General features: G+C 43.7%; 1 protein-coding gene across 2 annotated transcripts in view; it reads left to right on the top strand.

Annotated features, from left to right (window-relative positions):
- Positions 1–654: 654 nt before the first annotated feature.
- Positions 655–25,935, top strand: part of UBXN7 (UBX domain protein 7) — a 47,323-nt gene continuing 22,042 nt past the window's right edge. The window contains exons 1-5 of one of the 2 annotated variants that reach the window (XM_041003092.1): positions 655–747; positions 15,677–15,824; positions 18,381–18,448; positions 22,813–22,878; positions 25,236–25,348. In XM_041003092.1, the coding sequence (XP_040859026.1) occupies positions 675–747; positions 15,677–15,824; positions 18,381–18,448; positions 22,813–22,878; positions 25,236–25,348 (468 nt within the window). In that variant the 5' untranslated portion in view covers positions 655–674. The remainder of the gene's footprint in view (positions 748–15,676; positions 15,825–18,380; positions 18,449–22,812; positions 22,879–25,235; positions 25,349–25,935) is intronic. The other variant, XM_041003093.1, reaches the window with a different exon arrangement.

Here is a 25,935-nt window from a genome sequence, read left to right as displayed (position 1 = left end):
AGAATTCACTGGCACCTGTGGCTGCCGAAACGAAACTATGCAAACTTACTAACTTCCCCGAGGCATTCCTGCTGGTTTTCCAGGCGGGGAAAATCTGACGCACCCTGAAGGGAACCCTGGGGGTTGGCAAGTTTTGTGACGTACCGTAAACGAACAATCCTCGGTGAAACCCTATTGTGCGCCCACAGTAGGTTGGCTAAGCTCATCTTGGCTAAGCCTGTGAGTTCAGATGTTAGCCGCCTCAGCGACAAGAGGTAGGATTTGAACTAGTGGTCATCAGTGGGTGGGTCTGGCTTGGATATAACAGCTTGTGAAGGAGACGTGCGCAGCGGGACCGACCACGTTCCGAGAGGGAAGCGTCCCTCGAAAGAACTATCGGAATCCGAACCGCCGGTCCCGGAGCCCGGCGAGCAGCGCAAGCCGCCAGCAGGCAGCGAGCGAGCATCGCAGCCTCTCCGCGGCCGGGCAGCCCACGGCGCGCTCGGGAGGGGTGCGGGGCGGCGCGCGTGCGCGGGCCGCGGGGGGCGGGCGCCCGGAGGGGGCGGAGCCTGGGGCAGGCAGCGAGCCTGCGCGAGTCAGGCGGCGAGGTGGGGGAGGGCGGGCCGTGTGTGTCTGTGTTGTTGTTCGGCGGCGACGGCGGCGGCGGCGGCGGCAGCGGCAGCGGCGGCGGTAAGATGGCTGCCCACGGGGGCTCCGCGGCGTCCTCGGCGCTGAAGGGGTTAATTCAGCAGTTCACCGCCATCACCGGTAAGAGCCGCGGTTACCGGAAGGTGGAGGGTGTCTGTGTGTCGAAGGGGGTCCTGAGCGGGGCAGCGGGGCTGTCCGGGCTTCCCCGCCTCCCCCTTTACCTTCACGCGTCCCCTCCTCAGGCTTCACCCGCGGCTCGCGTCCTCCCTCCGGAGGAAGAGGCGACGACGGCGGCGGCGCGGTCTCGGGGTTCAGGCGGGAGGCAGCCCTCCGCCTACCCCGCGCTCCCCTTAGCCTCCTCCTCGATCCCCTGGCCGCGTGGAGGCACAGCCCCCCTCTGCACCCCTGTACCTCCAGCCTGCCTAGACCAGGGGATGGGTCGGGCCCTCCGCCCTCGCCGGCCGGGTGGGGGGGGACCGCACTCGGGCCACCGCCCTCCTCCTCCATCATCATCTCTTCCGTGTGCAGACTTGGGGTGCAGTGCGTCTCCTCACCTCTTATTTCCTTTCTTCCCCGGCCGGGTCACCCCCCGCCCCACACCTCCTGGCGCTGGCCCGTCCTTCCCTTCAGTGGGCCCCTTGGAGCCATCGCGGTGGCCCTGGCGTGTGCCTGGGGCCCTCCCGCCTTTAACGGCGAAGCTCGGGGAAGGTTCGGCTGCGCCTTTACCCATGGGGGGGGCAGGCCTCCAGAAACTGGGGGGGGGGGTGCCGAAGAGCACCTTAGAGACCGAAGCTTGGAGAGAATGGGAAGGGGGAGCCCGAAGGCCTGCGTAGCGTTACCCACCTCCCCATAATAAAACCATCCAGATTGAGAGACCATGGCGCCGGGGCCTCCCGCCGAGAAAATAGGGAAGGCGGCAGAAACTTCTTGGGGGACAAAATTGCCTCTGGGTGTTTAGTATTCACCCCCCCCCCCAACCTGAGGCTTGGGTTTTTCTTCGGACCTTTCGAAGGGCACTGGCTGAGTTACCGCCTTGGAGGAAAGGCCCAGAGCCATTCTGAGAATTCTGTCTTGTTTCTTTCTCCTGGTGTTCAACTTTTTTTGCATGAGTTATTAGAGGGCGGAGCAAATGATGAAGTTCTCTGTGGAGGGATTTGAGAGACTAGGACTCCATGTGCCTGAGTGAAATTTTGCAGTTCTGGTTGGTCATTTTGGAGGAAGATGAGAATGCTAGTTCCTTTTCTTAACAAAGCTGTATTTCATATCTGGGAGTGGTTTGCCAGAATAGTTGCACTGGGTTATGGTGCGGCACTCAGAGTATGCCGAGGTCAGTTTTTAGGTTGTTTTAAATACTGTAGGTTTATTTAAGTGGCTGTTCCGAAGTGGTTTTATTTAACTTCTTTGCTCTGCGTTGGGAAGTAGGTGTGTTTGGTTCATTGTTGTCTGGTTTGTGGCATGAAGCATGAGATCAAATGGTAAAATGAAATTTGTAATGAAATTGGCAGCGCGGAGATGGCATGATAATTTGTATCATTAAACATGTTTATTAAAGATACAGTAGACACAATTGATTTACCAGTGCCTAACCAGATTGGTTAGGAATTTATTTTGTGGGCCCGGCATGGTAGACTAGTGGTGGCTAAAGTCTCGCTTTGCACTCAAATGGAATCCCGGTTAAGGGCCCGGCGGCGTGGCCTAGCGGCGAAAGCCCTCGCCTTGAACGCGCCGGGATCCCATGTGCGCCGGTTCTAATCCCGGCAGCTCCACTTCCCATCCAACTCCCTGCTTGTGGCCTGGGAAAGCAGTTGAGGACAGCCCAAGACTTTGGGATCCTGTACCCGTGTGGGATACCCAGAAGAAGTTCCTGGATCCTGGCTTTGGATCGGCATAGCATTGGCAGTCGCGCTGACTTGGGGAGTGAATCATTGCACGGAAGATCTTCCTCTCTGTCTCTCTTCCTCTCTGTATATCTGACTTTCCAATAAATAAATACTTTTAAAAAAATGGAATCCCGGTGAGATCTAGGTGAAGACTTTAATCACTACACTATCGTGCCGGGCCCAAATCTGACTTTCTAATAAAAATAGATGTTAAAGGAAAAAAAAAGGAAAATTGGGCCCAGCGCGGAGATCTGGCAACTGAAGTCCTTCCTTACCTTGCACTCGCTGGAATCCAACATGGCCGCTGTTTGGCGCACAGAGGCACCCCCGCTTCCTGTCTAGCTCACTGCTCCTGGACCTTGCCTCCACATGGGAGACCGGAAGAAGCCCCAGGCTCCTGGCTTCCGATTGGCTGAGCTCCTGCCTTTGCAGCAGCTTGGGGAGTAAATTGTCGAGCGGAAGATCTTCCTCTCTGCCTCTCCTTTCTGTATATGTTACATTGTACAGATTTTTTTTGTAGCATTGAAAAGCATATTTTTGCATGTAATCTTTATAAAAGTGGTTTGGAATGCCACGTAATTGCAGTTTTTTATGTGACACTTAAGGTTGAAATTTAATTTTTAAATTATTTTTTAAAGATTTATTTTATTGAAAAGGCAGATGTACAGAGAGGAGAAGAAACAGAGGAAAATCTTCCGTCTGATGATTCTCTCCCCAAGTGGCCCCAACGGCCGGTGCTGCGCCGATCCTAAGCCAGGAGCCAGGAACTTCTTTCTGGGTTTCCACAGGGGTGCAGGGTCCCAAGGCTTTTGGCCGTCCTCAACTGCTTTCCCACGCCACAAGCAGGGAGCTGGATGGGAAATGGAGCCGTCTCTATTAGAACCGGCAACCATCATGGTATCCCGGCGCGTGCAAGGCGAGGACCTTAATCATTACGCTATTGTGCTCGACCCTAGGTTAAATTTTTTAAAATTTACTTTCGGGGCCCGGAGCGGTGGCGCAGTGGTTAAGGTCCTCGCCTTGCACACGCCCGGGATCCCATATGGGCACCGGTTCTATCCTGGCAGCCCCGCTTCCCTTCCAGCTCCCTGCCTGTGGCCTGGGAAAGCAGTCAAGGACGGCCCAAAGCTTTGGGACCCTGCACCCATGTGGGAGACCCGGAAGAGGCTCCTGGCTTCGGATAGGCAAAGCATCGGCCGTTGCGCTCACTTGGGGAGTGAATCATCGGACGGAAGATCTTCCTCTCTGTTTCTCCTTTCTGTATATCTGCCTTTCCAATAAAAAAATAATAAAAATAAATCTTTAAAAAAAATTTACTTTCGTTTTAGTTAAAAGGCAGAGAGGTGGATATCTTCTATCCATCTTCTGGTTCGCAGTTAGCTGGGGTTGATTGGGCCAGACTGAACGAGGAGCCAGGAGCTCTCCCTCTTGGTCTCTCCAGAAGATAGTAGCAACCTAAGTTCTTGAGCTCTAACCTGTTGCTAGGTGGGGCTCACATTAGCTGGAAGCTGTTACAAAGTGAGCTGGGACTGTAACCAAGGTCTGTGATACTGGATGGGAGCATCCCAAACCATGTCTTAAACTACTCTTCTAAATGTTCACCCTGCTTTGTTTCTTGTACCTTTTTTCTGTTTTTTTTTTTTTTTTGTGTGTGTGTGGGGGGGGAATAAATGGAATCACTAATTGCCATGGATCTGCTTTTAGTGGGATAGTTTTTTTCCTGGTTCCAGGGCTCTGTATTGCTGGCTCTGATTAATGACCCCTAGTGACCACTCTTATCTGATTAGCTCTCCCTAGTTTCTGCTAGTCTATGGAAGGGTAAATACTTTGCACTGTTCTTGCTGTATTGTGAATTTCTGTTGATAATTTTTGGGTCTATTTTTATAAGATGGTGATTAACCATTAAAATGCATGATCCATTTAAGCAAGAGTTGGGGAACTGTTTTCTCTGTCAAGAGCCATTTAGATATTTATAATATCATTTGCAAACCATACAAAATTATCAATTTAAAAATTATCTCTGCTATAGATTAATTGAATTTCAAATGTCACTGTTTCCTTGGCAGGGTCAGGATAAATGATTTCTGTCACTAGATGGTCTGCCGATGAACATTGCTTGCCACTACATTAAGCATTTGTTTGTATACCTTATTTATTTTTATTGGAAAGGCTGATATAGAGAGAGGAGGAGAGACAGAGGAAGATCTTCCATCTGATGGTTTATATCCAAGCGGCTGCAACAGCTGTAGCTGAGCCAATTTGAAGCCAGGAACCAGGAGCCAGGAGCCAGGAGCCAGGAGCTTCTTATGGGTCTCCCACACGGGTGAAGGGTCCCAAGGCTTTTGGTCGTCCTCCTCTGCTTTCCCAGGCCACAAGCAGGGAGCTGGATGGGAAGTAAGTCAGGCGGGATTAGAAGCAGCTCCCATGTGGTGGGTGGGAAACTGGGTGGGGCTTCTCCCTCAATATCCCCCTTTATCTCAGATACATGAAGAAAACAATATGGAAATAATAGTCTTACCCACTTTCCTATAGCCCTTGAACCTTTTTACCCTAATTAACTATGTAAAGATTGTCAAAAATATAATAAAAAATCGGAAGAAAAAAAATAGAACCGGCTCCCATTTGGGATTCCAGCACATTCAAGGTGAGGACTTTAGCCGCTAGGCCATTGCACTGGGCCCTGAAATGGCTGACTTTTAATAAAACTATTCAAAATATTGTGTCAAAAAAAAAAAAGATTGTGTCACAATGTGAAGTAGTTTGGAAGAAGTGGAGAAAGCTGTATTTTCACTTTGACAACAGACTTTATGTTACATATTATCTTCCAGTTCTTGTTTATTTGAAAGCAGAGTATAGTAGAGACAGAGGAAGACTCTTCCATCCTTTGGTTCATTCCCTGGTGGTCACAGTGTCCCCGACTGGGCCAGGCTAAAGTCAGGAACCAAACTCTCCATCTTTGAGTCTCCTGCATGGGTGACAGACTCAGGTACTGAGCCATCATTAGCTGCTTCCCAGGCACACCAGCAGGAAGGTGGGTTAGAAGAGTACTTCGCTGGCGCTTAACTGGCACTCTCATAGGGGGTGTTGGTGTCCCAAGCAGTGACTTAATTTGCTGTGTCATCATGCCTGCCCACATATGTGTACCTATTGTGGGTTATGTTATACATAACATAAAATCCTCTAGTTTTCACCTTACATGATTGTTTCTTCTGTGATCAAGCTGATAAGCAACAACCAGGAGAAGTGATGTTCTTTGAAGCCGTTACTGTTGGAAAGCTGCCTTTTCCATTGATGCCTTCAGTCATTTTAAAGCTGCATATGAATACAAATACTGTTACTTCACAATCATACAACATTTTATAGTAATACTGTTTTATCTCTTTTGCTATTTATCATACTTGGATTTGGAGTTCTGTTGCCTGCTTTCATAAGTCCTTGATTCACAAAACCTAAAGAAAGAGTGCTGTTAGATCTTTTGTAAAGAGCAGTTAGTAAAAATGTTTTGAGTCCTGGCAGTATTCCATTAACATCAACTTTGAGGTGGCATCCAACTGCACATGTTCAAAATGTAGACATCTGATCAGGGTAGTTTGTGTTGTGAAAGTGAGAGAGGATACGTAGGCACTATAGGACAGGTGGAAATAAACTGACAATCAGAAATAAGGACTGATGTGAGGAGACAAAGTAGAGGTTGAGGGACCAGCACCCCTAGTAGGCTAATTCTCTGCCTGCAGCACCAGCAGCTTGTATGGGCACCAGTTCGTCCTGGCTGTCCCACTTCTGAACCAGCTCCCTGCTTATTATGGTCTAGGAAAGCAGCGGAGGATGGCCCCAAACCCTAGGACCCTGCACTCATGCCAGCAGGCTGGGAAGAAGTTCCTAACTTTGGATCAGCTCAGCTCTGGCCACTGTGGCCATTTGGGGAGTGAACCGGCACATGGAAGACCGCTCTATCATCTCTCTGTCTCCTCTCTTTCTGTAAAATCTGCCTTTCAAATAAAAAACATTGAGTTAAGAGGGATTATTAGTATGGAATTTCATAGAACTTTGTGAAGAGCAGGCACTCCACACTTTTTGAGATTATAGAATCTTGGAGTCTTAAGTCTTATCTTAAGTCTTAAGTTTTATCTTTGTTCAAAATTCCTGAGTGAGTGCATATTTATTATAAAGGTCAGAAAATGTGTGTGAAATATTTGACCTTTTGGCTAGTTTCCATTCAAAGATATTGGGAGAAATCAGTCAGGTCAGAATGAAGTTTATGAGTCTGTAGTACTTGTGTAACATTCTGTCTATGACAATACAGGAAGGTAGAAGTTTTTGGGGAAGATAATTAGTTCAATTTTGGTTAAGTTAGGGTGCTGTATATGGGCCTTCCAAATGGAGTGTTCAGCAAACAAATGACTATTTGGATCTAGAAGAGACCTATCTTTTTGATGGTAGTTAAAGCTATGAAAATGACTGACATCATCCTGGGGCGAGGGGAGAGTCTAATGTAAAAGTGGTTGCTTTCTGGTTGCTAAGGAATACCATCCTGGGGGTGGGAAGCGGCTATTGGGAAGACTCAGGAGGACCCGGAGATGCAGGAGGAAAGTCAGGGGAGTGGTGGCACTTCACCCATTGTGATCCAGACCAGAGGCACTGTTGGAGTGCATTTTCTTTTGTTTGTGTGTTTTGTTAAGACTGGAAGGTGTCATTTTTGAACCATATACATGGGGGATTGGAAACACAGAGGCATAAACTGACTGGGTTTCAGCTCTTAAGTCATTGCTCCTCAAATGTATTTATAGTAAAAGAACCCTCCCCCCACTTTCCTTTTTTTTAAGAAAAAGTTATTTCCAATTTTTATGTGCAATACTTTGCAAAATATAGTGAGCATTAAAATATACAGTGAGTATATAAAATATACTTACAAGGTGTAATTATACCCTTTAAATTACTTTCATTTGTTTGTTTGAGAGACAGTAAATGAAAGTGGGGAGAGTGTTGGGTGGAAGGAATGTGTGTTCTCTCTCTGTGTTCAGCTGGGTGTCAAGGACCTAGCTGTGTAGACATAACCTGCCTCCCAGGGTCTGCCTTGGTGGGAGGCTGGAACCAGGAGCCAGAGCCAGGAACCTAACTCAGGCACTCTAACATGGGATGCAGTCATCTTACATGCCGGGCCATGCCTACCCCAACTGTTACTTTCACTGAAATTTATTTATTTATTTAATTATTTTTAAAAATTGCGTTATGGAGAGGTAAGCGCGTTGCAGTGGTCTAGGTAATGGCACAGCAGAGACTCAGACACCTGGTGTCTGTTCCCAGGCTTGTGCATTTTCAACCAAATCACTACTTTCCTTACTGTAGTAACTTTTTTTAAAAATGATTTTTCACTGTTTAGTTTTATTGGAAAGGCAGATTTACAGAGGAGGAGAAACAGATCTAGGAACTCCATCCTGATCTCCCATGTGAGGTGGATGGCAGAACACCAAATACTTGGGCCATCTCCCACTGCCTTTTCCAGGTGCATTAGCAGGGAGCTGGATCAGAAATAGAGTAGTATCCAGTCTCAGCCCCACTGCACATCCCCAGCCCTATTTCACATTATTTTTACAAGGATTGATCACTTGATTAATTTCTGCTGAAAGGCAGAGAGAGGAGGAGAGGCAGAGTTAGAATCTCTCCAAATGACTGCAACAGTCAGGGTTTGTCCAGTCTGAAGGCAGGAGCCTGGAGCTTCTTTCAGATCTCCTGTGGAGGTACAGGGACTCAAACTATATATCAGAACCACAAAATAAGACCATTTTAACAAGTTAATAAATAGCTTAAGTCTGCAAGCCTGTTTGTCATTCCTCCCGTTAAAAGATAAACTCACTATTTAACTACAATAAAATAAAAATTCACATTCTTTACAGCTGGCTCACCAGAAGTTGTTACACATCTGGGTTAGTAAGTGACATTTGAAATATTTGCTTTTTCCTTGATTTCATTTAAGTCCTCTCTGATTTTTCTCTGCCTTCTCAGTTAACCATCACGTCCTCTGTTGAGCTCAGGGGATGTGTTACTAGCATTTGTGGTGAGACAGTTTTGGTGGCATGAGACTCTTGCCCATTGCAGAAGGGTTAGCACTTGTACTTCTCATTTCCTGCAGCTGCTGTGACAGATTCCTGCAAATTGCCTGGTGTAGCATACATTTATGCACTCACAGTGCTGGAAGCCAGGAGTATGAAGTGGGGGTGGGGGTGGTGAGCAGTCCTTCCCCTCTCTGCCAGCATCCCTGGCTCCTCCCCACTGAAAGCAAGAGTAGTTTCCTCTCCCAGTCCTGAAGTCCTGAAACACCAGGAATGTTCTTCCTGCTCCAGTGAAGAGCCTTTCTTTATCTTTCGATGATGTTTCTGTTTCTAAAACGATATACTAAGTGACACAACAAGAGATGCATTAAAAATGCTTATCCAAATGGCTCCAGTGGTTTCTCTAGTGAAGAAAGTGAATGGCACTCTGCTCTACGGTCTTCTTCAGTTTTGCTGGGACTTGGCATGTGCTTACCTTCTTTAAAAAAAAGTCCTGTCTAAGTTCTTGCTGTTCAGTATCCATCTTTGGAAATCATCCTGTCAGACTGCTATGGGAGGTGTGACAGAGGCATCTGGAGGCTGTGCCGCCTGTGGGCTAGATTTCTGACATCAGATGGGTACATGGGGTCAGTGCTGTTTGTGGTACTTCAGTGTTTTGTGAGCGCTGCAGGATTTTAGAACCTTTTTTCCATCAAGGGTATTTGGATGCTTATAATACCTTTTGCTGGCCATACATCATTGCTAACTTAAAAATTAGTCTGTAGATTTATTGAATTTTGAGTCCCAACTGTGGTTTCCTTGGCAAGACCAGACAGAATGATCTTGTGAGCCGTATAGGACCTAGAGGCTGGCTGTTACTCATCCCTGACTTAGAGAAATGAAAGCCAAAATAATATAAGCTCAGCCATGTAATTCTTGAAAAGAAATAAAACAGTAACTGCTGGGGGGAAGCAGATTTAGGGAAAATTAAGAAGCAGGTGTTAATACATACATCTCTGCTGGAATTAATAGCCAAAGTAGTCTAATATAGAGAATTTTCTTTTTTTAAAAAAATGATTGGTTGATTTTAATTGCAAAGTCAGATATACAGAGGGAAAGTCAGAGAGGAAGATTTTCTGTCCAAAGATTCACTCCCCAAGCAGCTGCAACAGCCAGAGCTGAGCCAATCCAAAGCAAGGAGCTAGGAGCCTCCTCCAGGTCTTCCACGTGGGTGCAGGGTCCCAAGGCTTTGGGCCATTTTCAGCTGCTTTCCCAGGTCACAGGCAGGGAGCTGGATGGGAAGTGGGGCTGCCGGGATTAGAACTGGTGCCCATATGGGATCCTGATACATGCAGGATGAGTACTTTAGCCTCTAGGCTATTGCACTGGGCCTCTTTTCTAAGATTACTTATTTTAAAACCTGAATTTCAGAGAGAGAAGGCTAGATGGAGAGAGTTCAGTTTTCCTCCTTTAGTTCACTCCCTGGGTGGCTGCATTGGCTCTAGGGCTAGGCTAGACCAAAGACAGTAGTAGGGGTGAGTGGTAGGAGCCCAAGCACTTGGATCATCTACTGCTGCTTTTCCCAGCTATTAGGGAGCTGGAAAGGAAGTGGAGCATCTGGGACTTTAGCTGGTGCCCATAAGGGATGTCAGTATTGCAGATGGCTGCTTTATATGCTATGTTGCTGCACCAGCTCCAGAACTTCAACTTGCAGAAACTACTATGTAGGTAAATAAACCAAAGTGGTAGAATATGGCTAGTGTTTAAGAATTATGGTAATACAGTGCAGCTGGAGACAATGTAAAAATATTACAGAAATGCTGAAATAAGATTGGATTTCATGCATAAGGTTGTGGAAGCATACGATTCTTGAAATCTATTGAATTTGTGCTGTTTCCCCTGGCTTATGTTTAGTTCCATAGTGTAGGATTTGCTTTGGAATATATGAACTCTTCCATTCCCTCAAAAAGCTGTCTTTGTAGGGTAGGCAGTTGGCCTAGTGGTTGGGACAGCAGAGAAGACCTGTCCCATTATTGAAGGGCCTGGAGTTTGGACTCAGCTCCACTCTTAGCTCCAGCTTCCTACTGGTGCAGACCCTGTGATGACAAAAGTGGTTGGGTCTGCTGAATGTGTAGTGGACAGAACTTGCGTGCTGGCTCCTGACTCTGTCTAGAAGGGGCTGTCACAGGTATTCACAGGGAGTGCAGCAGTGGATGGGAATGTATATTGTGTGTGTATATATATATATATATATGGATTGATTTATTTTTATTGGCAAGTCAGATACACAGAGAGAAGGAGAGATAGACAGGAAGATCTTGCATATGCTGATTTACTCCCCAAGTGGCTTCTGTGGCCAGTGCTGAGCCGATCTGAAGCCAGGATCCAGGAGCCTCCTCCAGGTACAGGGTTCCAAAGCTTTGGGCCATCCTCTACTGCTTTCCCAGGTCACAAGCAGAGAGTTGGCTGGGTAGTAGAGCAGCTGGGATAAGAACTGGTGCCCATATGGGATCCCAGGCATGTAAGGCGAGAACCCTGGCTATTAGACTATTGAGCTCGACCCTATATCAATGTTTAATTTATTTGATAGGTAGACAGATAGAAAGGGAAAGGGTGAAAAAAGGGGAGGGGAAAGAGAGAATGTGTTAGTAGGAAGCTAACATTGACGATATTAGCCACAATGCACTATAGATGAAAAAGATGGTAAATATACATGGATATTTCAGAAAGTTCATGGAAAATGGAATGAAAGAGGTTATTTAGGTGCCCAAAAAAAATTCATAGTTTTTTTTTCGTAATAATTAATACTTTTTATGAACTTTTGGAAGGCATTTGTATGAAAGAAAGGTTGAAAAATAAAGAGTAGAGTGAAGAGTTCTACATTTATCCAGTTGGAGTTCCAGAAAATAAGTATAAATGGAGGGATGAGGCAATGGTAAAATAGAACTGGCTGAGAATTTTTCATAATTGTCAAAAGATGATCCTTAGGTGGTAGAAATCCAGTGAATTCCAAAGAGAATAAGTATAAAATCAGTTCTGGCAAACATAGGGCCAAACAGAAATATCTTTTAAATAGCTAGAGAGAAACTACAGATTGCTATGAAAATATTTTTTTTAGCCTGACAGCTGATTTCCCAGAAGTGTTGACAGAAGTCATAGGACATTGGAATGCTGTTTTAAATGTACTCAGAAAATAGCTGTGAGACTTGAAATGATTTACCCAGTAAAGCTGTCTTCGAAGAATGACAGCTAAATGAAGATGCTGTTAGACAAGAGGTTAGTCAACAGAGTCAGATTCTGAGGGTCATAACGCAGATAGGGAAGTTCCAAGTGGAAACCCTGATGTGCTTCCTAGGGGCTACAAAGTGTTCCATCAAGTGGATGGTTTAATTTAAATTCCACTATCAGGCCTGTTTATGCTTCACCTTTCTCAGTATTAACATGTGACGTGTTTGTTCATATAATGTTTTATATATATATATTTTTAAAGATTACATTCCCAAGTTCTTTTTCTTTTTTTTTAAGATTCATTTTTTTTTTAACTAGGAGCCCAAATTAGTGAGTCTAAAAAGGAATGGGTTTTATTTTTTACTGAATATATATATATATATATATTTTAAGATTTATTTTTATTATTTTTTCATTGGAAAGGCGGATATACAGAGAGGAGAGACAGAGAGGAAGATCTTCCGTCCGATGATTCACACCCCAAGTGAGCGCAACGGGCCGATACTATGCCGATCCGAAGCCAGGAGCCTCTTCCGGGTCTCCCACGCGGGTGCAGGTTCCCAAAGCTTTGGGCTGTCCTCGACCGATTTCCCAGGCCACAAGCAGGGAGCTGGAAGGGAAGCGGGGCTGCCGGGATTAGAACCGGCGCCCATATGGGATCCCGGGCGTGCAAGGCGAGGACCTTTAACCACTTGTGCCACCGCGCTGGGCCCTTTACTGAATATATGTTACACAATACTTTTTAAGAGTTTATTTTAGGGCCCGACGCTGTGGCCTAGTGGCTAAAGTCCTCACCTTGAACGTGCCAGGATCCCAAAGGGTGCCAGTTCTAATCCTGGCAGCTCCACTTCCCATCCAGCTCCCTGCTTGGAACCCTGCACCTGCGTGGGAGACCTGGAGAAAGTTCCTGGCTCCTGGCTTTGGATTGGCTCAGCACCAGCCATTGTGGTCACTTGGGGAGTGAATCATTGGACAGAGATCTTCCTCTCTGTCTCTCCTCCTCTCTGTATATCTTTGTAATAAAAAAAAAATCTTAAAAAAAAAAGTTTTCCATCATTGTTCTCTCTCATTAGTATTGAAAATGCTTTCTTTTTGGGGGTGTGGCGTGGTAGCCCAGCAGCTAAACTCCTTGCCTTGGACGTGCCAGGATCCCATGTGGGTGCCGGTTCTAATACCAGCAGTCCCGCATCCCATCCAGCTCCCTGCTTGTGGCCTGGGAGATCAGTCGAGGATGGCCCAGTCTTGGGACTCTGCACCTGCATGGGAGACCTGGAGGGGGCTCCTGGTTCCTGGCTTTGGAGTGGCTCAGTTTTGGCCATTGCTGCAGCTTGGGGAGCGAATCAAGAAAATGCTATCTTTTTGGATTGGGTGTTGCTTATCATTATCGTTGTCATCTTTTGACTTGAGTGAGTGATTTAACTGTGATTAAAAACATTTCCAGTGTCTACGGATGCTTGGCTGTGGTCTGGCCTTCTCCTCCCCCATCCTGCCCAGGGAGCAACCCTGGACTTCTGGAAGGCAGGTGAAGGGTTTGCTGTGCTGGGGATAGGGCTCACTCCTTGGGGGTTGCTTTCCTCATAGCTGCCAGGGTGTTGCTCAGCTCCTTCCACTCTTAGTACAGATTCATGTCCCTACCCTTTTCTTCACCACCACCCCAAGATTGATTTCTTAATTTGAAAGACAATGTTATAGAGACAAAGAGGTCTTCCATCTTTCTTGTTCATTCTCCAAATAGCCATAATGTCTGGAGCTGAGCCAGTCTGAAGCTAGAAGCCAGGTCTCCCATTTGGGGGCAGGGGTCTGAGCAACTGGGGCTCTCTTGCACTGCTTTCCCTGGAAATGGAGCAGCCAGGATTGGAACAGGTACTCAAGTGGGACTGCTGGTGCTGCAGGAGACAGCTTAACCTGTTATTCTACATCATTGGTCCCCTCCCCCTACTTACTTTCCTTGTTGAACTGAAGGCCTGCTTGTTTTTGGAGACTTTGAGTAGCTCCATGATATATCTATCTGTACACACCTCCTGAATCGTGTCCTACATGAACTTGTTGGTTTCTTCAGTGCCTCAGCTTGCTCATGTTTTTGGTCTTTATCGAGGCCCATGTCTGGGGTAGCATAGGATCATGGCTGCTGCTGTTTCAGTGGCTGTTGAGGCAGAAGAACCTGTTTCTTTTTTCTTTTGTTTAATTTTTATTTTAAATTTTGAATTTTGTGGTACAATTTTGTGTAGTCTGGGATTCCCCTCCCCAAAAGAACCTGTTTCTTTATTTGAAGGGTTCAGAGAGAGATCATCCATCTGCTGTTTCACTCCCCAAACACTTGGAGTGGTCGGCTAGTACAGCCCCAAACCAAGAGTGAAAATCCTGATCTGCCACATGAGTGGCAGGAACCCAAGCCACTGGGCTGTCATCATCTGCCTCTAGGCACAATAATAGGAAATTTGGATCTGAAGCTCAGTGTAGGGAGCTTCAGTGGCACAGAGAAATAAGCCACCGCTTACAATCCTAGCTTCTCATGTGTGTGCTGGTTTTAGTCCTGCCTGCTCTGCTCCTGATCTAGTTTCTTGCTAACAGGAGTGGGAAAGCAGCTTTGGAAAGATGGCCCAGGTGCTTATGTTGCTGCCATCTGTGCATGAAACCCAGATGGAATTCTGTGTTTCTGACTTCTGTCTGCCCAGCCTAGGCAGTTTGGGCCAGTTGGAGAGTGAACCAGCAGATTTCTTTTGTGTCTCTCCCTCTGTCTCTGTAATTCTGTGTTTCAATTAAAGTAATCTTTAACAAGAGAAGGAAAGCGTGGTGTAGTTAAACAAATCTCCTTTATGGCATACAGGTGTCCCCACAGGCAGTTTAAACATGGAATTACACCATAATGCCAGCCATTATGTGTGCTTAGTCTGGTGATTAAAGAGGCCTGTACTGGGCTCTTTTCCTGGCTGTGGTTGATGCCTTCAACTTCCCAGTAGTACAGGCCCTGAGAGGCATTGGAGGTGGTGACTCAGGCAGTTAGATTCTTCATACTCCTGTTGGAAACATGGGTTGTGTTTGTGTGTTGACTTTAGTTCTGACCCAGCTCAGCTGTTTTGGGTGTGACCCAGAGGATGGGAGCTTTCCTTGGGTTTCAAATATATAAAAATAAATTTAAAAGAACTTAATTGCTTAAAAAAAAATGATTTATTTGAAAGAGTTAACAGAGAGCTAGGACAAGTGCAAGATCTTTCATCTGCTAGTTCATGCCCCAGAAGGTCGCAGTGACAGGAGCTGGGTGGGTCCGAAACTAGGAGGTTCTTCCAGGGTTTTTTTTGTTTTGTTTTGTTTTTTTTTTTGTTTTTTTTTTTAGGATTTATTTATTTTTATTGCAAAGTCAGATATATAGAGAGAGGGGAGAGACAGAAACATCTTCCGTCTGATGAATCTCTCCCTAAGTAACTGCAACGGCTGGTGCTGTGCCGATCCGAAGCCAGGAGCCAGGAACTTCTTCTGCATCTCCCAAGCAGGTTCAGGGTCCCAAGGCTTAGAGGCCGTCGTCGACTGCTTTCCCAGGCCACAAGCAGGGAGTTGGATGGGAAGTAGAGCAGCTGGGATTAGAACCAGCACCCAGATGGGATCCCGACACTTGCAAAGTGAGGACTTTAGCTGCTAGGCCACGCTGCCAGGCCCTCTTCCAAGTCTTTTAATGCTGCTTTATTATCTAGCTCTTTATATTTCATATCATGCAAGCAACAGTAAGTTAACAAACATGTTTTAAACACAGATGGTCATTTATTCTAAAAGATGATACTGTTAATATGCTTAAATTGTATATTTTAATATAAGCTGAATGATCGCTTCTCAGCCTTTTGGGTAAGACCAAGTGTAATGTAAGCTGAATGTAAACTGTCTTTTTCTAAATTTTTTTTTTCTTTTTTGCTATTTCAGGTGCAAGTGAAAGTGTAGGAAAACATATGCTTGAAGCCTGCAACAATAACCTGGAGATGGCAGTCACAATGTTTTTGGATGGTGGAGGAATTGCTGAGGAGCCCAGTACGAGTTCTGCAAGTGTATCTACTGTCAGACCACACACAGAGTATGAATTTCTTTAATATTACCTCTTGTCTAAGTAGTTTTATTTTTATAAAAGTTATATCAGTTGTCTGGTTTTGAAAAACTAAAAGTTGAAGGCTTCTGGAAAAATATTATGGATGTTTTTGTACTTATATAGTTTAAATTCTGTGGAGTACTCTGATAGCTGTTATTGAATCCTCTCTCTTGTTTACTCCTCAGAAGAGCCATCAGGGCTTACTGCAGGAGGCAGGACACCTTGTGGTCTGGAAAGTCGATCTGATGACCAGGTGTGGCAACCAAAAAAGAAGAAAGTTGTATCGGATGCATTATTACGCACATTTTTTATTTGATGAAACAGGAGCGCAGTTGTTTTCCTAAACTACACATTGGTTAAGTAGCTGTTATAGAAGTAAAGCTACATAGATTTTCTTGTATTGTCCCAGGAAAATTTTTAGTTGCCTCAGAAAATTTTGACAAAGAATTCTTTATTTTTTTTTAACATGAATTTTTATTGGAAAGTCAGATATACAGAGAGGAGGAAAGATGGAAAGGAATAGCTTCAGCCTGCTGATTATCTCCCCAAGTGGCCGCAATGAACAGAGCTGAGCTTATCTGAAGCCAGGAACCAGTAGCTGCTTCTGGGTCTCCCATACGGGTGCAGGGTCCCAAGGCTCTGGGTTGTCCTTGACTGTTCTCCCAGGCCACAAGCAGGGAGCTGGATGGGAAGCAGAGCTGCCAGGATAGGAACCAGTGCCCATATGGAATCCCAGTGGTTGCAAGGCAAGGACTTTAGCCTCTAGGCTACTGTGCCGGGCCCGGTGGGGACATTTCTAACACATACAGAATTTAAAGTGAAATAAGTTAACAATAGAAAGAATTGCTTAGGGAACACTGTCTTATTTGAGTTTTCGTAATATAATTAACAGATGTGTTTCTTTTTGATGAAAGCATTAATAGCTTCCTCTTAAATTTTTGTGCCTATTTTTTCATATTGTTTAAAGTTGGTGAGCAGTTTGTTCAGTTAGCTGATATCTGACAGGAAGAAGTGTTTCTTGCTTATCCTTGGTTATTTTGCATATTGAAGATTTGTCTAACTAGTGATTAATTATAGGATTTTAGTAATAATAGACATACTTTATGTTATAGATTATATTTTAGTTTCAACTCCTAGATATTGAAAGCAGGTCCTTAAACTCAATTATTACTATTATAAACACTGAACAAAAGCTTTATTGCACCTGCCTTAAATGTAGTTTTACATAGTATTTATATGCTTGTAACATGAACAGGAAGATAAGGAATTTGGAAGTTACTGTTATTTGCTGTTAACACTTACCAGCATAGCTTAATATTTGAATTACAACTATGAAATAATGACTGTTACAGGTAGGCGTTTTTTAATAACATATCTAAGTATTTTTTACTGGAAAAGATGATTATTGGTAGACATTGTGTAGATAAGCTTTAAAGAGAAATAGCCTTTAATTACTTTCTCCCTTCTGTATGTGAAGGTCCCTTTACCAAATAAGTCAAGATTGTTACGTTGTTAAATTTCTTTTTCCTTTTTTTTTAAAGATTTATTTTATTTTTATTGCAAAGTCAGATGTACAGAGGGGAGGAGAGACAGAGAGGAAGAACTTCTGTCCGATGATTCACTCCCCAAGTGACTGCAACGGGCGGAGCTGTGTCGATCCAAAGCCAGAAGCTCTTATGGGTCTCCATCGCGAGTACAGGGTCCCAAGGATCTGGGCCGTCCTTGACTGCTTTCCCAGGCCACAAGCAGGGAGTTGGATGGGAAGTGGAGCTGCTGGGGTTAGAACCGGCACCCATAAAGGATACTGGTGTGTTCAAGGCAAGGACTTCAGCTGCTAGTTCACCACGCCAGACCCCTAAATTTCTTCATGATTAGTATAATATCACTTGCTTGTTTATTTTAGGATATTTTTGTGATTAAGATATGATTTTTATTTACTTTTCCCTTATTTTGGGGAAAGATTTTTTTTTAATTGGAAAGTGAGATATACAGAGAGAAGGAGAGACAGGAAGAATTTTTGTCCATTGATTCAATCCTCAAGTGGCCCCAAGGCCAGAGCTGAGCTAATCAAAGCCAGGAGCCAGGAGCCTCTTTCAGGTCTCCCATGTGGGTGCAGGATCTCAAGGCTTTGGGCTGTCCTCCACTGCTTTCCCAGGCCACAAGCAGGGAGTTGGATGGGAAGCGGAGCAGCCGGGGCACACACCAGCGCCCATGTGGGATCCCGGTGTCTGGAAGGTGAGGACTTTAGCTTCTAGACTACCGCACCAGACCCTGGGAAAGATTTCTAATTTCTTTTTTTCCCTTATGGTATTTTTGGGTGGAGAACTTGGTGGGGAAAGGGAGAGATTAACAAATATTTATTATAATTCAATTGAGTTATCTATGTCAGGTCCTGTATTCCAGTTATGTCTAAAACATTTAGCATGTTTCTTAAAAGTCTATTCTGCCTGTTAGTTTGAATGCATCTGGAATGCTTACAGCAAGAAAACAGGTAGTAGAAACACTTTCATTTTTCCTCTTTTTTTTTTTTTTCTTTCAAAATAGAGAAGAAGTTCGTGCCCCAATTCCTCAAAAGCAGGAAATATTGGTGGAACCAGAACCCTTGTTTGGTGGTAAGTTAATTTTCCCTTCCCCCAGATTTACTTGCTCTGGTTACCTTTCTTGGGGATTCTAATGAAATTATCAAAAGATGTGAAAGGTTGGTCAGAGATTACTTCAAGTTTTGGCTCAATTTTTGTATTTCTGTACTTGTTTCAGTAAAGTTCTGCGGTTGATTGACAGTGATATATAAAAAGAATTTCTGCTTTGTATTGGAAACAAATCTGTTCTATAAAAGATGGGTTATGTTTTTTGTGTTCTGAATACCCACTTAACTACCATATCCTCACTGTCTTAATTTGCATTCTTTTGTAATGCATATTAGAATTGCCATCAAATTTCTGCAGATGCTGTTTCTATTTTCCATGCATGAGAAAATAAAATCCTATAGTAGTAATCTGATGGTATTGAGAAAGATAATAGAGAATAGTACGTTTAGGCAGATTTTGAAACAAAAATTATAAATATTTTGTGAACCAAAATGTATTAGACGTTAATAATTTGATTAAGAAAAGATGAATTTATATTCTGCTTTGGGAGGCAGAAACAGAAATATATATGGTATGTATTGAAGATTTATTTTTATTACAAAGTCAGATACACAGAGAGGAGGAGAGACAGAGAGGAAAATCTTCCATCCGATGATTCACTCCCCAAGTGAGCGCAATGGCCTGTGCTGCGCCAATCCAAGCCAGGAACCAGGAGCTTCCTTTAGATCTCCCAAGCGGGTGCAGAGTCCCAAGGCTTTGGGCTGTCCTCGACTGCTTTCCCAGGCCACAAGCAGGGAGCTGAATGGGAAGTGGAGCTTCTGGGATTAGAACCCGGCACCCAGATGGGATCTCGGCATGTTCAAGGCAAGGACTTCAGCCACTAGGCCATGCTGCTGGACCCGATATTTTTGTTCTTAATGTTGTTTACATAGTTGAGAAGGATACATGCTCATAAGGAGCATGGAGTAGGTAGAGTAGGGAAGGTCAAGGCATGGGGGAAGGTGAGTGGGACAAATGCTTCCGGTTTTCCTTTTCTCCTATATCTGGTGGTGGGGGTAGAGAGCAAGGGAGGGGGAAGAGGTTGATGCTAGCTATCAAAGTATATCAGAATTGAGTAGCTTTGCAATTTGCTAAAGCATGAAATGAAACCATCCTTTTTTATCCATTAGATCCAAAAATCCTTTGCTTAAGTCTGTTAAGTAAAATGGTATAGTGTCTATACATAACCTCTGTACTTCTTCCTGTGTACTTTAGGCCACCTCTAGTTTATTTATAGTACTCAATACAGTGTAACTGCCATGTAAATGGTTATGCTGTATTGCTTAAGAGGAAGATAAAAAAAAAGTGTATACTTGTTCAGTACATAGTTTTCCCCTCTGAGTATTTTCCATCTGTCTTGTGAAACTTGGGCTGTTGGTACTATCCAGATTCAGAAATAAAAGTAAGAGGAAAACATTAGGTCTGAACATTTTAGTGTAACATGCTTTCCACACTGTTCATTTCTGGTCATTATACTTTTGATACACAAATTAATCAAATTTATTTTAATAACATTTTTAAAATCCATGTATAGTTTTTTTTTTTTCTGTCAAAATAAGTGATTTTTGAAGAGCATTTGACTCAGTAGTTATGACGCCGGCATCCAGTATTAGAGTATTTGGTTTTGAATCCTGCCTTTGGGTCCTGGCTCCAGCTTCCTGCTAATGCATACCCTGGGAGGGAACAGATGCTGGCTCAAGTTGTTGAGTATATGCTCACCATGTGAGAATCCTGCATTGAGTTTCCAGATCTGCAGCTGTTTATAGTGATATAAAGCTACTTGCCGTTTCCATTGTCATGACATTTGGACTGAGTTCAGAAACAATGATAGGTAAAACTGTGCGTTTTAGTTGAATTAGGGAAGTAGTACCAAATGACACTGCTTCCTTTTACATAAGTGGATTTTATTTATTGTTATTTTAATATGAGTGAGGGAGTTGCAAATCCATTTGTTTTCACTTGTCTTTCAACTATTCTGACTTTTGAATCTCTTCACTCTTTGTTGCTTTCGCCTCTTAGACCTCATGACCACATGTCCATTCCATGGGCAGCAGATTAAGTTCAGGGGCTGCTGCTTGCTTGTGACAAATAATTTGGAAGAGCTAAGAAATAACATTGAAGAGGCAGGCAATGAGAGTGGTCTTTGGGTTAAGGGTGTTTTGGCCTGAAGCGAGGTTCTTGACTAAACTTAGAGTAGATGCAGGAGTTACAAGTGGGAGCAGGTTATGAGCACAGGATTTTAAAAGGTTGGGTAGTTGGCTAGCAATATGAGAAACCAATGAGAATACTCAAACTGCTTAATAGAGAAGGAAGAAATGGGAAAGCAAAGTGAATCATGTGAAAAGCTAACGGGCTTGTCTTTGGCATTTTGAAGTATAGGAAACTTTTGCTATGTCTTCTATAATAGGCTTTCTTAGGCAGTCGTTTTATATCCAATGCTAATGCAGTTTTATTAATTGTTATTGTTAGGGAATAGCAAACAACTGGTTTTAAGAAGGCATAACTTGGGTGTGGCATTGTGGATAAAGATATTGCTGGTGACTCCAGCATCCTATATGGGTGTTGGTTTGTGTCCTGGTTGCTTCACTTGCTATCCTGCTTCCTACTAATGGCCTGGGAAAGCAGCATGCGGATGATCCAAGGCCTGTGCCCTTGTCACCTGTGCAGGAGGCCTGGAGAAGTTCCTGGCTCTTGTTTTTGGCCTGCCTCAACTTTGCCCATTGCAGCCACTTGGGGAGTGAACCATTAAATGGAGGACTTTTTTATTATTCTTACTTTTAAATGGAGAAGTAACTCTTTAAAAAACCTGTATTATTTGATAGACTTTGTTATTCCTGCTACAAAAATATTTGAAATAGGAATTTCTAATCAGTAATTTTAAGATTGAAAATAACATTCTTTGAGTCTTAAGTAGAACAAAAGAAAGAGGGCGAGCTGAGAAGTTTTTTAAATTTTTAAAAATTCATTGTGAGCTGAAACATTAAAGTGTTTTACTTTTTTGCTAGATTACTTTTTCTAGAAGTAATATTGTGATTCTTTAAAATAAACATTGATACACATGTAAGTATGCAAGACATAAACCAAGTATGTTTTTAGCAAAGCTGAAGGTTTTAACATATGCTTCTGCAGTTTTTGTGTTTTCATTTTGTTCTTTACTCAGTAGTGTTCAGTGTATTAGAAAACACAGATTGTTGGGAAAGGATTTGCAATGAGTTGGGAGACTTTATACTCATCTAATCCTGCTCCTAATCATTTATTAACATGATCATTGACCTGGTTACATGGTGGTTATATTGAAAAAAAAATCATTAAAAGTCCTTGTGTATGGAACTGTATCATAAAATAATAAAAAAAAAAAGGAAAAAAGTCCTTATGTATTATAATATGTATGAGTGACCTGGCCAGTTTTTCCAGGTACATTTTGGTTATTAAATTGAAGATTCTGTATTAATTGCTCAAAGATGAGTAATAGGTATTTCTGAAACAGCAGAAATTTTTTTTAATTTACTTTTCTTTCACTATTACAGAATCTTGAGTGGGTTTTTGCTTCTTTCTCTGATTGTGTATCCAGTCACTTAGAGACCTTAAACCTGTGGTTTATGACCTTTTTACTCAAGCACACACCAAATGATGTTAGATGCCTTTGTTGTAGAGTGCAGTTAGCTTACACTAGACACAAGTGTAGATGTTAATAGGAGTCTTTATTGGCCAAGTTTGGTGACAGACATTCACATTGTGCTCTGGGAACCATGGCATAGGCAGAAGTCGAAGTCTGGGGTTTTTAAGCTCTCATCTTCCAGGCGATTGAGAGCCATACATGACAAAGTTTCCATGCATTTAGTTAGCGAAGTGGCAGGAGGGGGTCAGGTGTGGGCAGCCTCTGGAGACATTTCCCTGGGTCAATTAAGTTGAATGGCACAGGAGGCAGAAGGGTGGAGCATGTGCAAGGAGGAGCCTCCATAGCCACAGGCCTTCAGTTAACTTCAGTGGCAGTAGAGGAGGTAGGAAGGGTGGGCACAGAACCTCTGTGTCACAGTCTGCTTGCACCCCATCACATCTTACTGTGTGTCTGTTGCTTCCATTTTATGTGGAGTCAGATTGAAAGTCATCTTGCTCTCTAATTCTGCCAATTGGACACCGGCTTTTCACACCTATTTGGTCAGTTCTAATAGGAATGTAGTTTTTTTCATTTGTGACACAGATGAGTGGACAAAAGATGGCTGGATTAAGAATGACGAAAGTTTCAAAAACTTTTTGGTTTTTGAAGGAGAATATCATGCGCGTCATCAATACATAATAAGGAAGTTTTTAATGTTTATTTAAAAATCAATTCTATTTTTCCCCTAAAGCTCCTAAAAGACGACGACCTGCACGATCAATATTTGATGGTTTCCGAGATTTTCAAACTGAAACTAGTACGTATTTGTGGGCCAACTTATTTCCCTCTCCCCTGCCCTATTAAAAAGAAAAAGATGATTAACGTTAGGCAGTTAAATCTACTTTGAGGATTCACCTTATTTACAGAGTGAAGTAGCCAAGGTGTGCATTTGGTGCGGCAACTGCTTAGGGTGCCTGCATCCCATCCTGGACTGCTCTGCTTTCAGCTCCATCTTCCCGTTAATGCATACACTGGGGGCAGCAGGTGATTGCCCAGATATTTAAAGATTTATTTTTATTATTTTTTTCATTGGAAAGGCGGATATACAGAGAGGTTAGACAGAGAAGAAGATCTTCCGTCCGATGATTCACTCCCCAAGTGAGCGCAACGGGCCAATACTATGCCAGTCCGAAGCCAGGAGCCTCTTCCGGGTCTCCCACGCGGGTGCAGGTTCCCAAAGCTTTGGGCCGTCCTCGACTGCTTTCCCAGGCCACAGGCAGGGAGCTGGAAGGGAAGCGGGGCTGCCAGGATTAGAACCGGCGCCCATATGGGATCCCGGGCGTGCAAGGCAAGGACCTTTAACCACTTGCGCCACCGCGCCGGGCCTGCCCAGATATTTAGGTCTCCAACCATAGACGTGAGAGACTCGGATTGAGTTTCCCGGACTGGCTGTTGCAGTTATCTTTATCTGGGAGGTCAGCAGGTGGATGAAAAGACTTTGTCTCTCAGCCTTTCAGATAAGTAAAAAAACAAATGGAGGTATTAAAAATGATTAACTTGTTCCTAAATTTGAAATGTTCTAAATTCTAAAATGTTTTGCTTATAGAATAAATGTTGTAATTAGGAAGTTTGCTAATTTATGAATTTAATTGGCTTCTAAATGAGTACTGAAATGCTGAGTATAATAATGTAAAAAAAACTAATTTTCCCAAGGATCCTGATATCTGTCAAAAAATGGAATTATTATATCAAAAATGGCTATTGCAAATGGTTGAAAACTAGAAGAAAAAGTCATATTGTCCAAAGCAGTCACTTTAAGCATTTTGGCTACAATTGCTTGGAATAGGTATGTATCATTCTGTGGAATAAGTTAGAGTGAGAATCTCTTTTTTTTTTTTTTTTAAGATTTTTTTTTTTCATTACAAAGTCAGATGTATAGAGAGGAGGAGAGACAGAAAGGAAGATCTTCCGTCTGATGATTCACTCCCCAAGCAGCACTGTTCCAAAGCCAGGAGCCAGGAGCTCTTCTGGATCGGCCATGCGGGTGTAGGGTCCCAAGGATTTGGGCTGTCCTTGACTGCTCTCCCAGGCCACAAGCAGGGAACTGGATGGGAAGTGGAGCTGCTGGAATTAAAACTGGTGCCCATATGAGATCCCAGCGCATTCAAGACCACTGTGCTGGGCCCTAGATTGAGAATCTTTAAAGAATTAAAAAGGTTGTTGTCTCTGTTGCCAGAATCCTTAAAGATTGAGCATGAAGGTAGACAGAGATGAATTAGATCATTTCAGAGCCTGACACCATAGCCTAGTGGCTAATTCCTTGCCTTGCAAGCCTGGGATCCCAAATGGGTACCAGTTTATATATCAGTTGCTCCACTTCCCATCTAGCTCTCTGCTTGTGGCCTGGAAGAGCAGTAGAGAATGCCCAAGGCCTTGGGACCCTATACCGACATGGGAGACCCAGATGAGGCTCTGGCTCTGGCTTCAGATTGGCTCAGCTTTGGCCTTTGCGGCCACTTGGGAAGTGAATCAGTGGATGGAAGATCTTTGACTCTGCTCTTCTCTCTGTATTGCCTTTCCATTAAAAATAAATGGGTCATTTAAAAAAATCACTTTCAGAGCTAAAAAAGTGAGGCTTAAAAGTTTTCTTCTAAATTTTTGTGTATGTGAATGAAACTGTTTTCATTCGGAGTCTTTGATCTTAATTTTTATTTATATCTACTTGAAAGCTTGGGGGAAATTATATTCTACCTATTGGTTCACGTCCAAATGCCTGCAACAGTCAGGGCTGCGCTAGACCAAAATCAGGAGTGCAGAGCACCATCCAGGTCTCTTGACTAAGCACTTAGGCCATCGTCTGCTTCCCTCCAGTGTGCATTAACAGGAAACTGAAGCAGAAAAAGTAAGACTCAGACTTACCACTGTACCACAATACCCACGTGTCTCTGTTTTAATTAATTTTATGATTTTATCCTTCCTTGGGTGAACACCTTTGAGCTTTGAGACTCCCTTCTTAACCCTCTGTTCTCCCCATCCCCCCCGAGCCAGCTCTCGATTTTTGGGTTTGCAGTCAAGTGCATTATTTGTTAATTTTCCCAGTTGGTGCAAGGGTTTGTTGTTATTGTTGCATTCATGACTATTCTATGATTCAAACTTTTTCTTCCTGTGTTCCAGTTCGGCAAGAACAGGAATTAAGAAATGGAGGAGCAATAGATAAGAAACTGACTACTCTTGCAGATTTATTCCGGCCACCCATTGACTTAATGCATAAAGGCAGCTTTGAAACAGTAAGCTTTCTGAGAGTATTTCATTTTTTTTAACGGTTTGTTTATTGGAAAGTCATATATACAAAGAGGAGGAGAGACAGAGAGCAAGATCTTCCGTCCGATGATTCACTCCCCAAGTGACTGCAACAGCTGGAGCTGCACTGATCCAAAGCCAGGAGCCAGGAACTTCCTCCAGGTCTCCCACATGGGTCCAGGGTCCCAAGGCTTTGGGCTGTCCTCGACTGCTTTCCCAGGCCACAAGCAGGGAGCTGGATGGGAAGTGGGGCCGCCGGGATTAGAATCAGCGCCCATATGGGATCCTGGCACGTTGAAGTCGAAGACTTTAGCTGCTAGGCCACAGTGCCAGTCCCAGGAGTTTCATTTTTAATGCCATTTCTTTTTCTGAAACCAAAAAAATATTTTCAGAATATAGAAAATAAATGTTAGTAAGAATTTCTGGAATAGGCCAGGTTAAACCATGGCCTGTAATGATGGCGTCCCTAATGGAGTTCTGGCCTGTTGAATTCTGGTCCAGCTTCTTGTGATGCTTTTGGGAAACCTGTGGAAGGTTTACTCAAACAGGAAACCTGGATGGAGTTCCAGGCTCT

The sequence above is a fragment of the Ochotona curzoniae genome, unplaced genomic scaffold (genome assembly GCF_017591425.1).
Source record: "Ochotona curzoniae isolate NIBS_2020 unplaced genomic scaffold, NIBS_Ocur_1.0 scaffold_2587, whole genome shotgun sequence".
NCBI classification, from domain to species: domain Eukaryota; kingdom Metazoa; phylum Chordata; class Mammalia; order Lagomorpha; family Ochotonidae; genus Ochotona; species Ochotona curzoniae.
The sequence above is the reverse complement of the archived record's forward strand: the minus strand, read 5'-3'. Positions and strand labels throughout refer to the sequence as shown.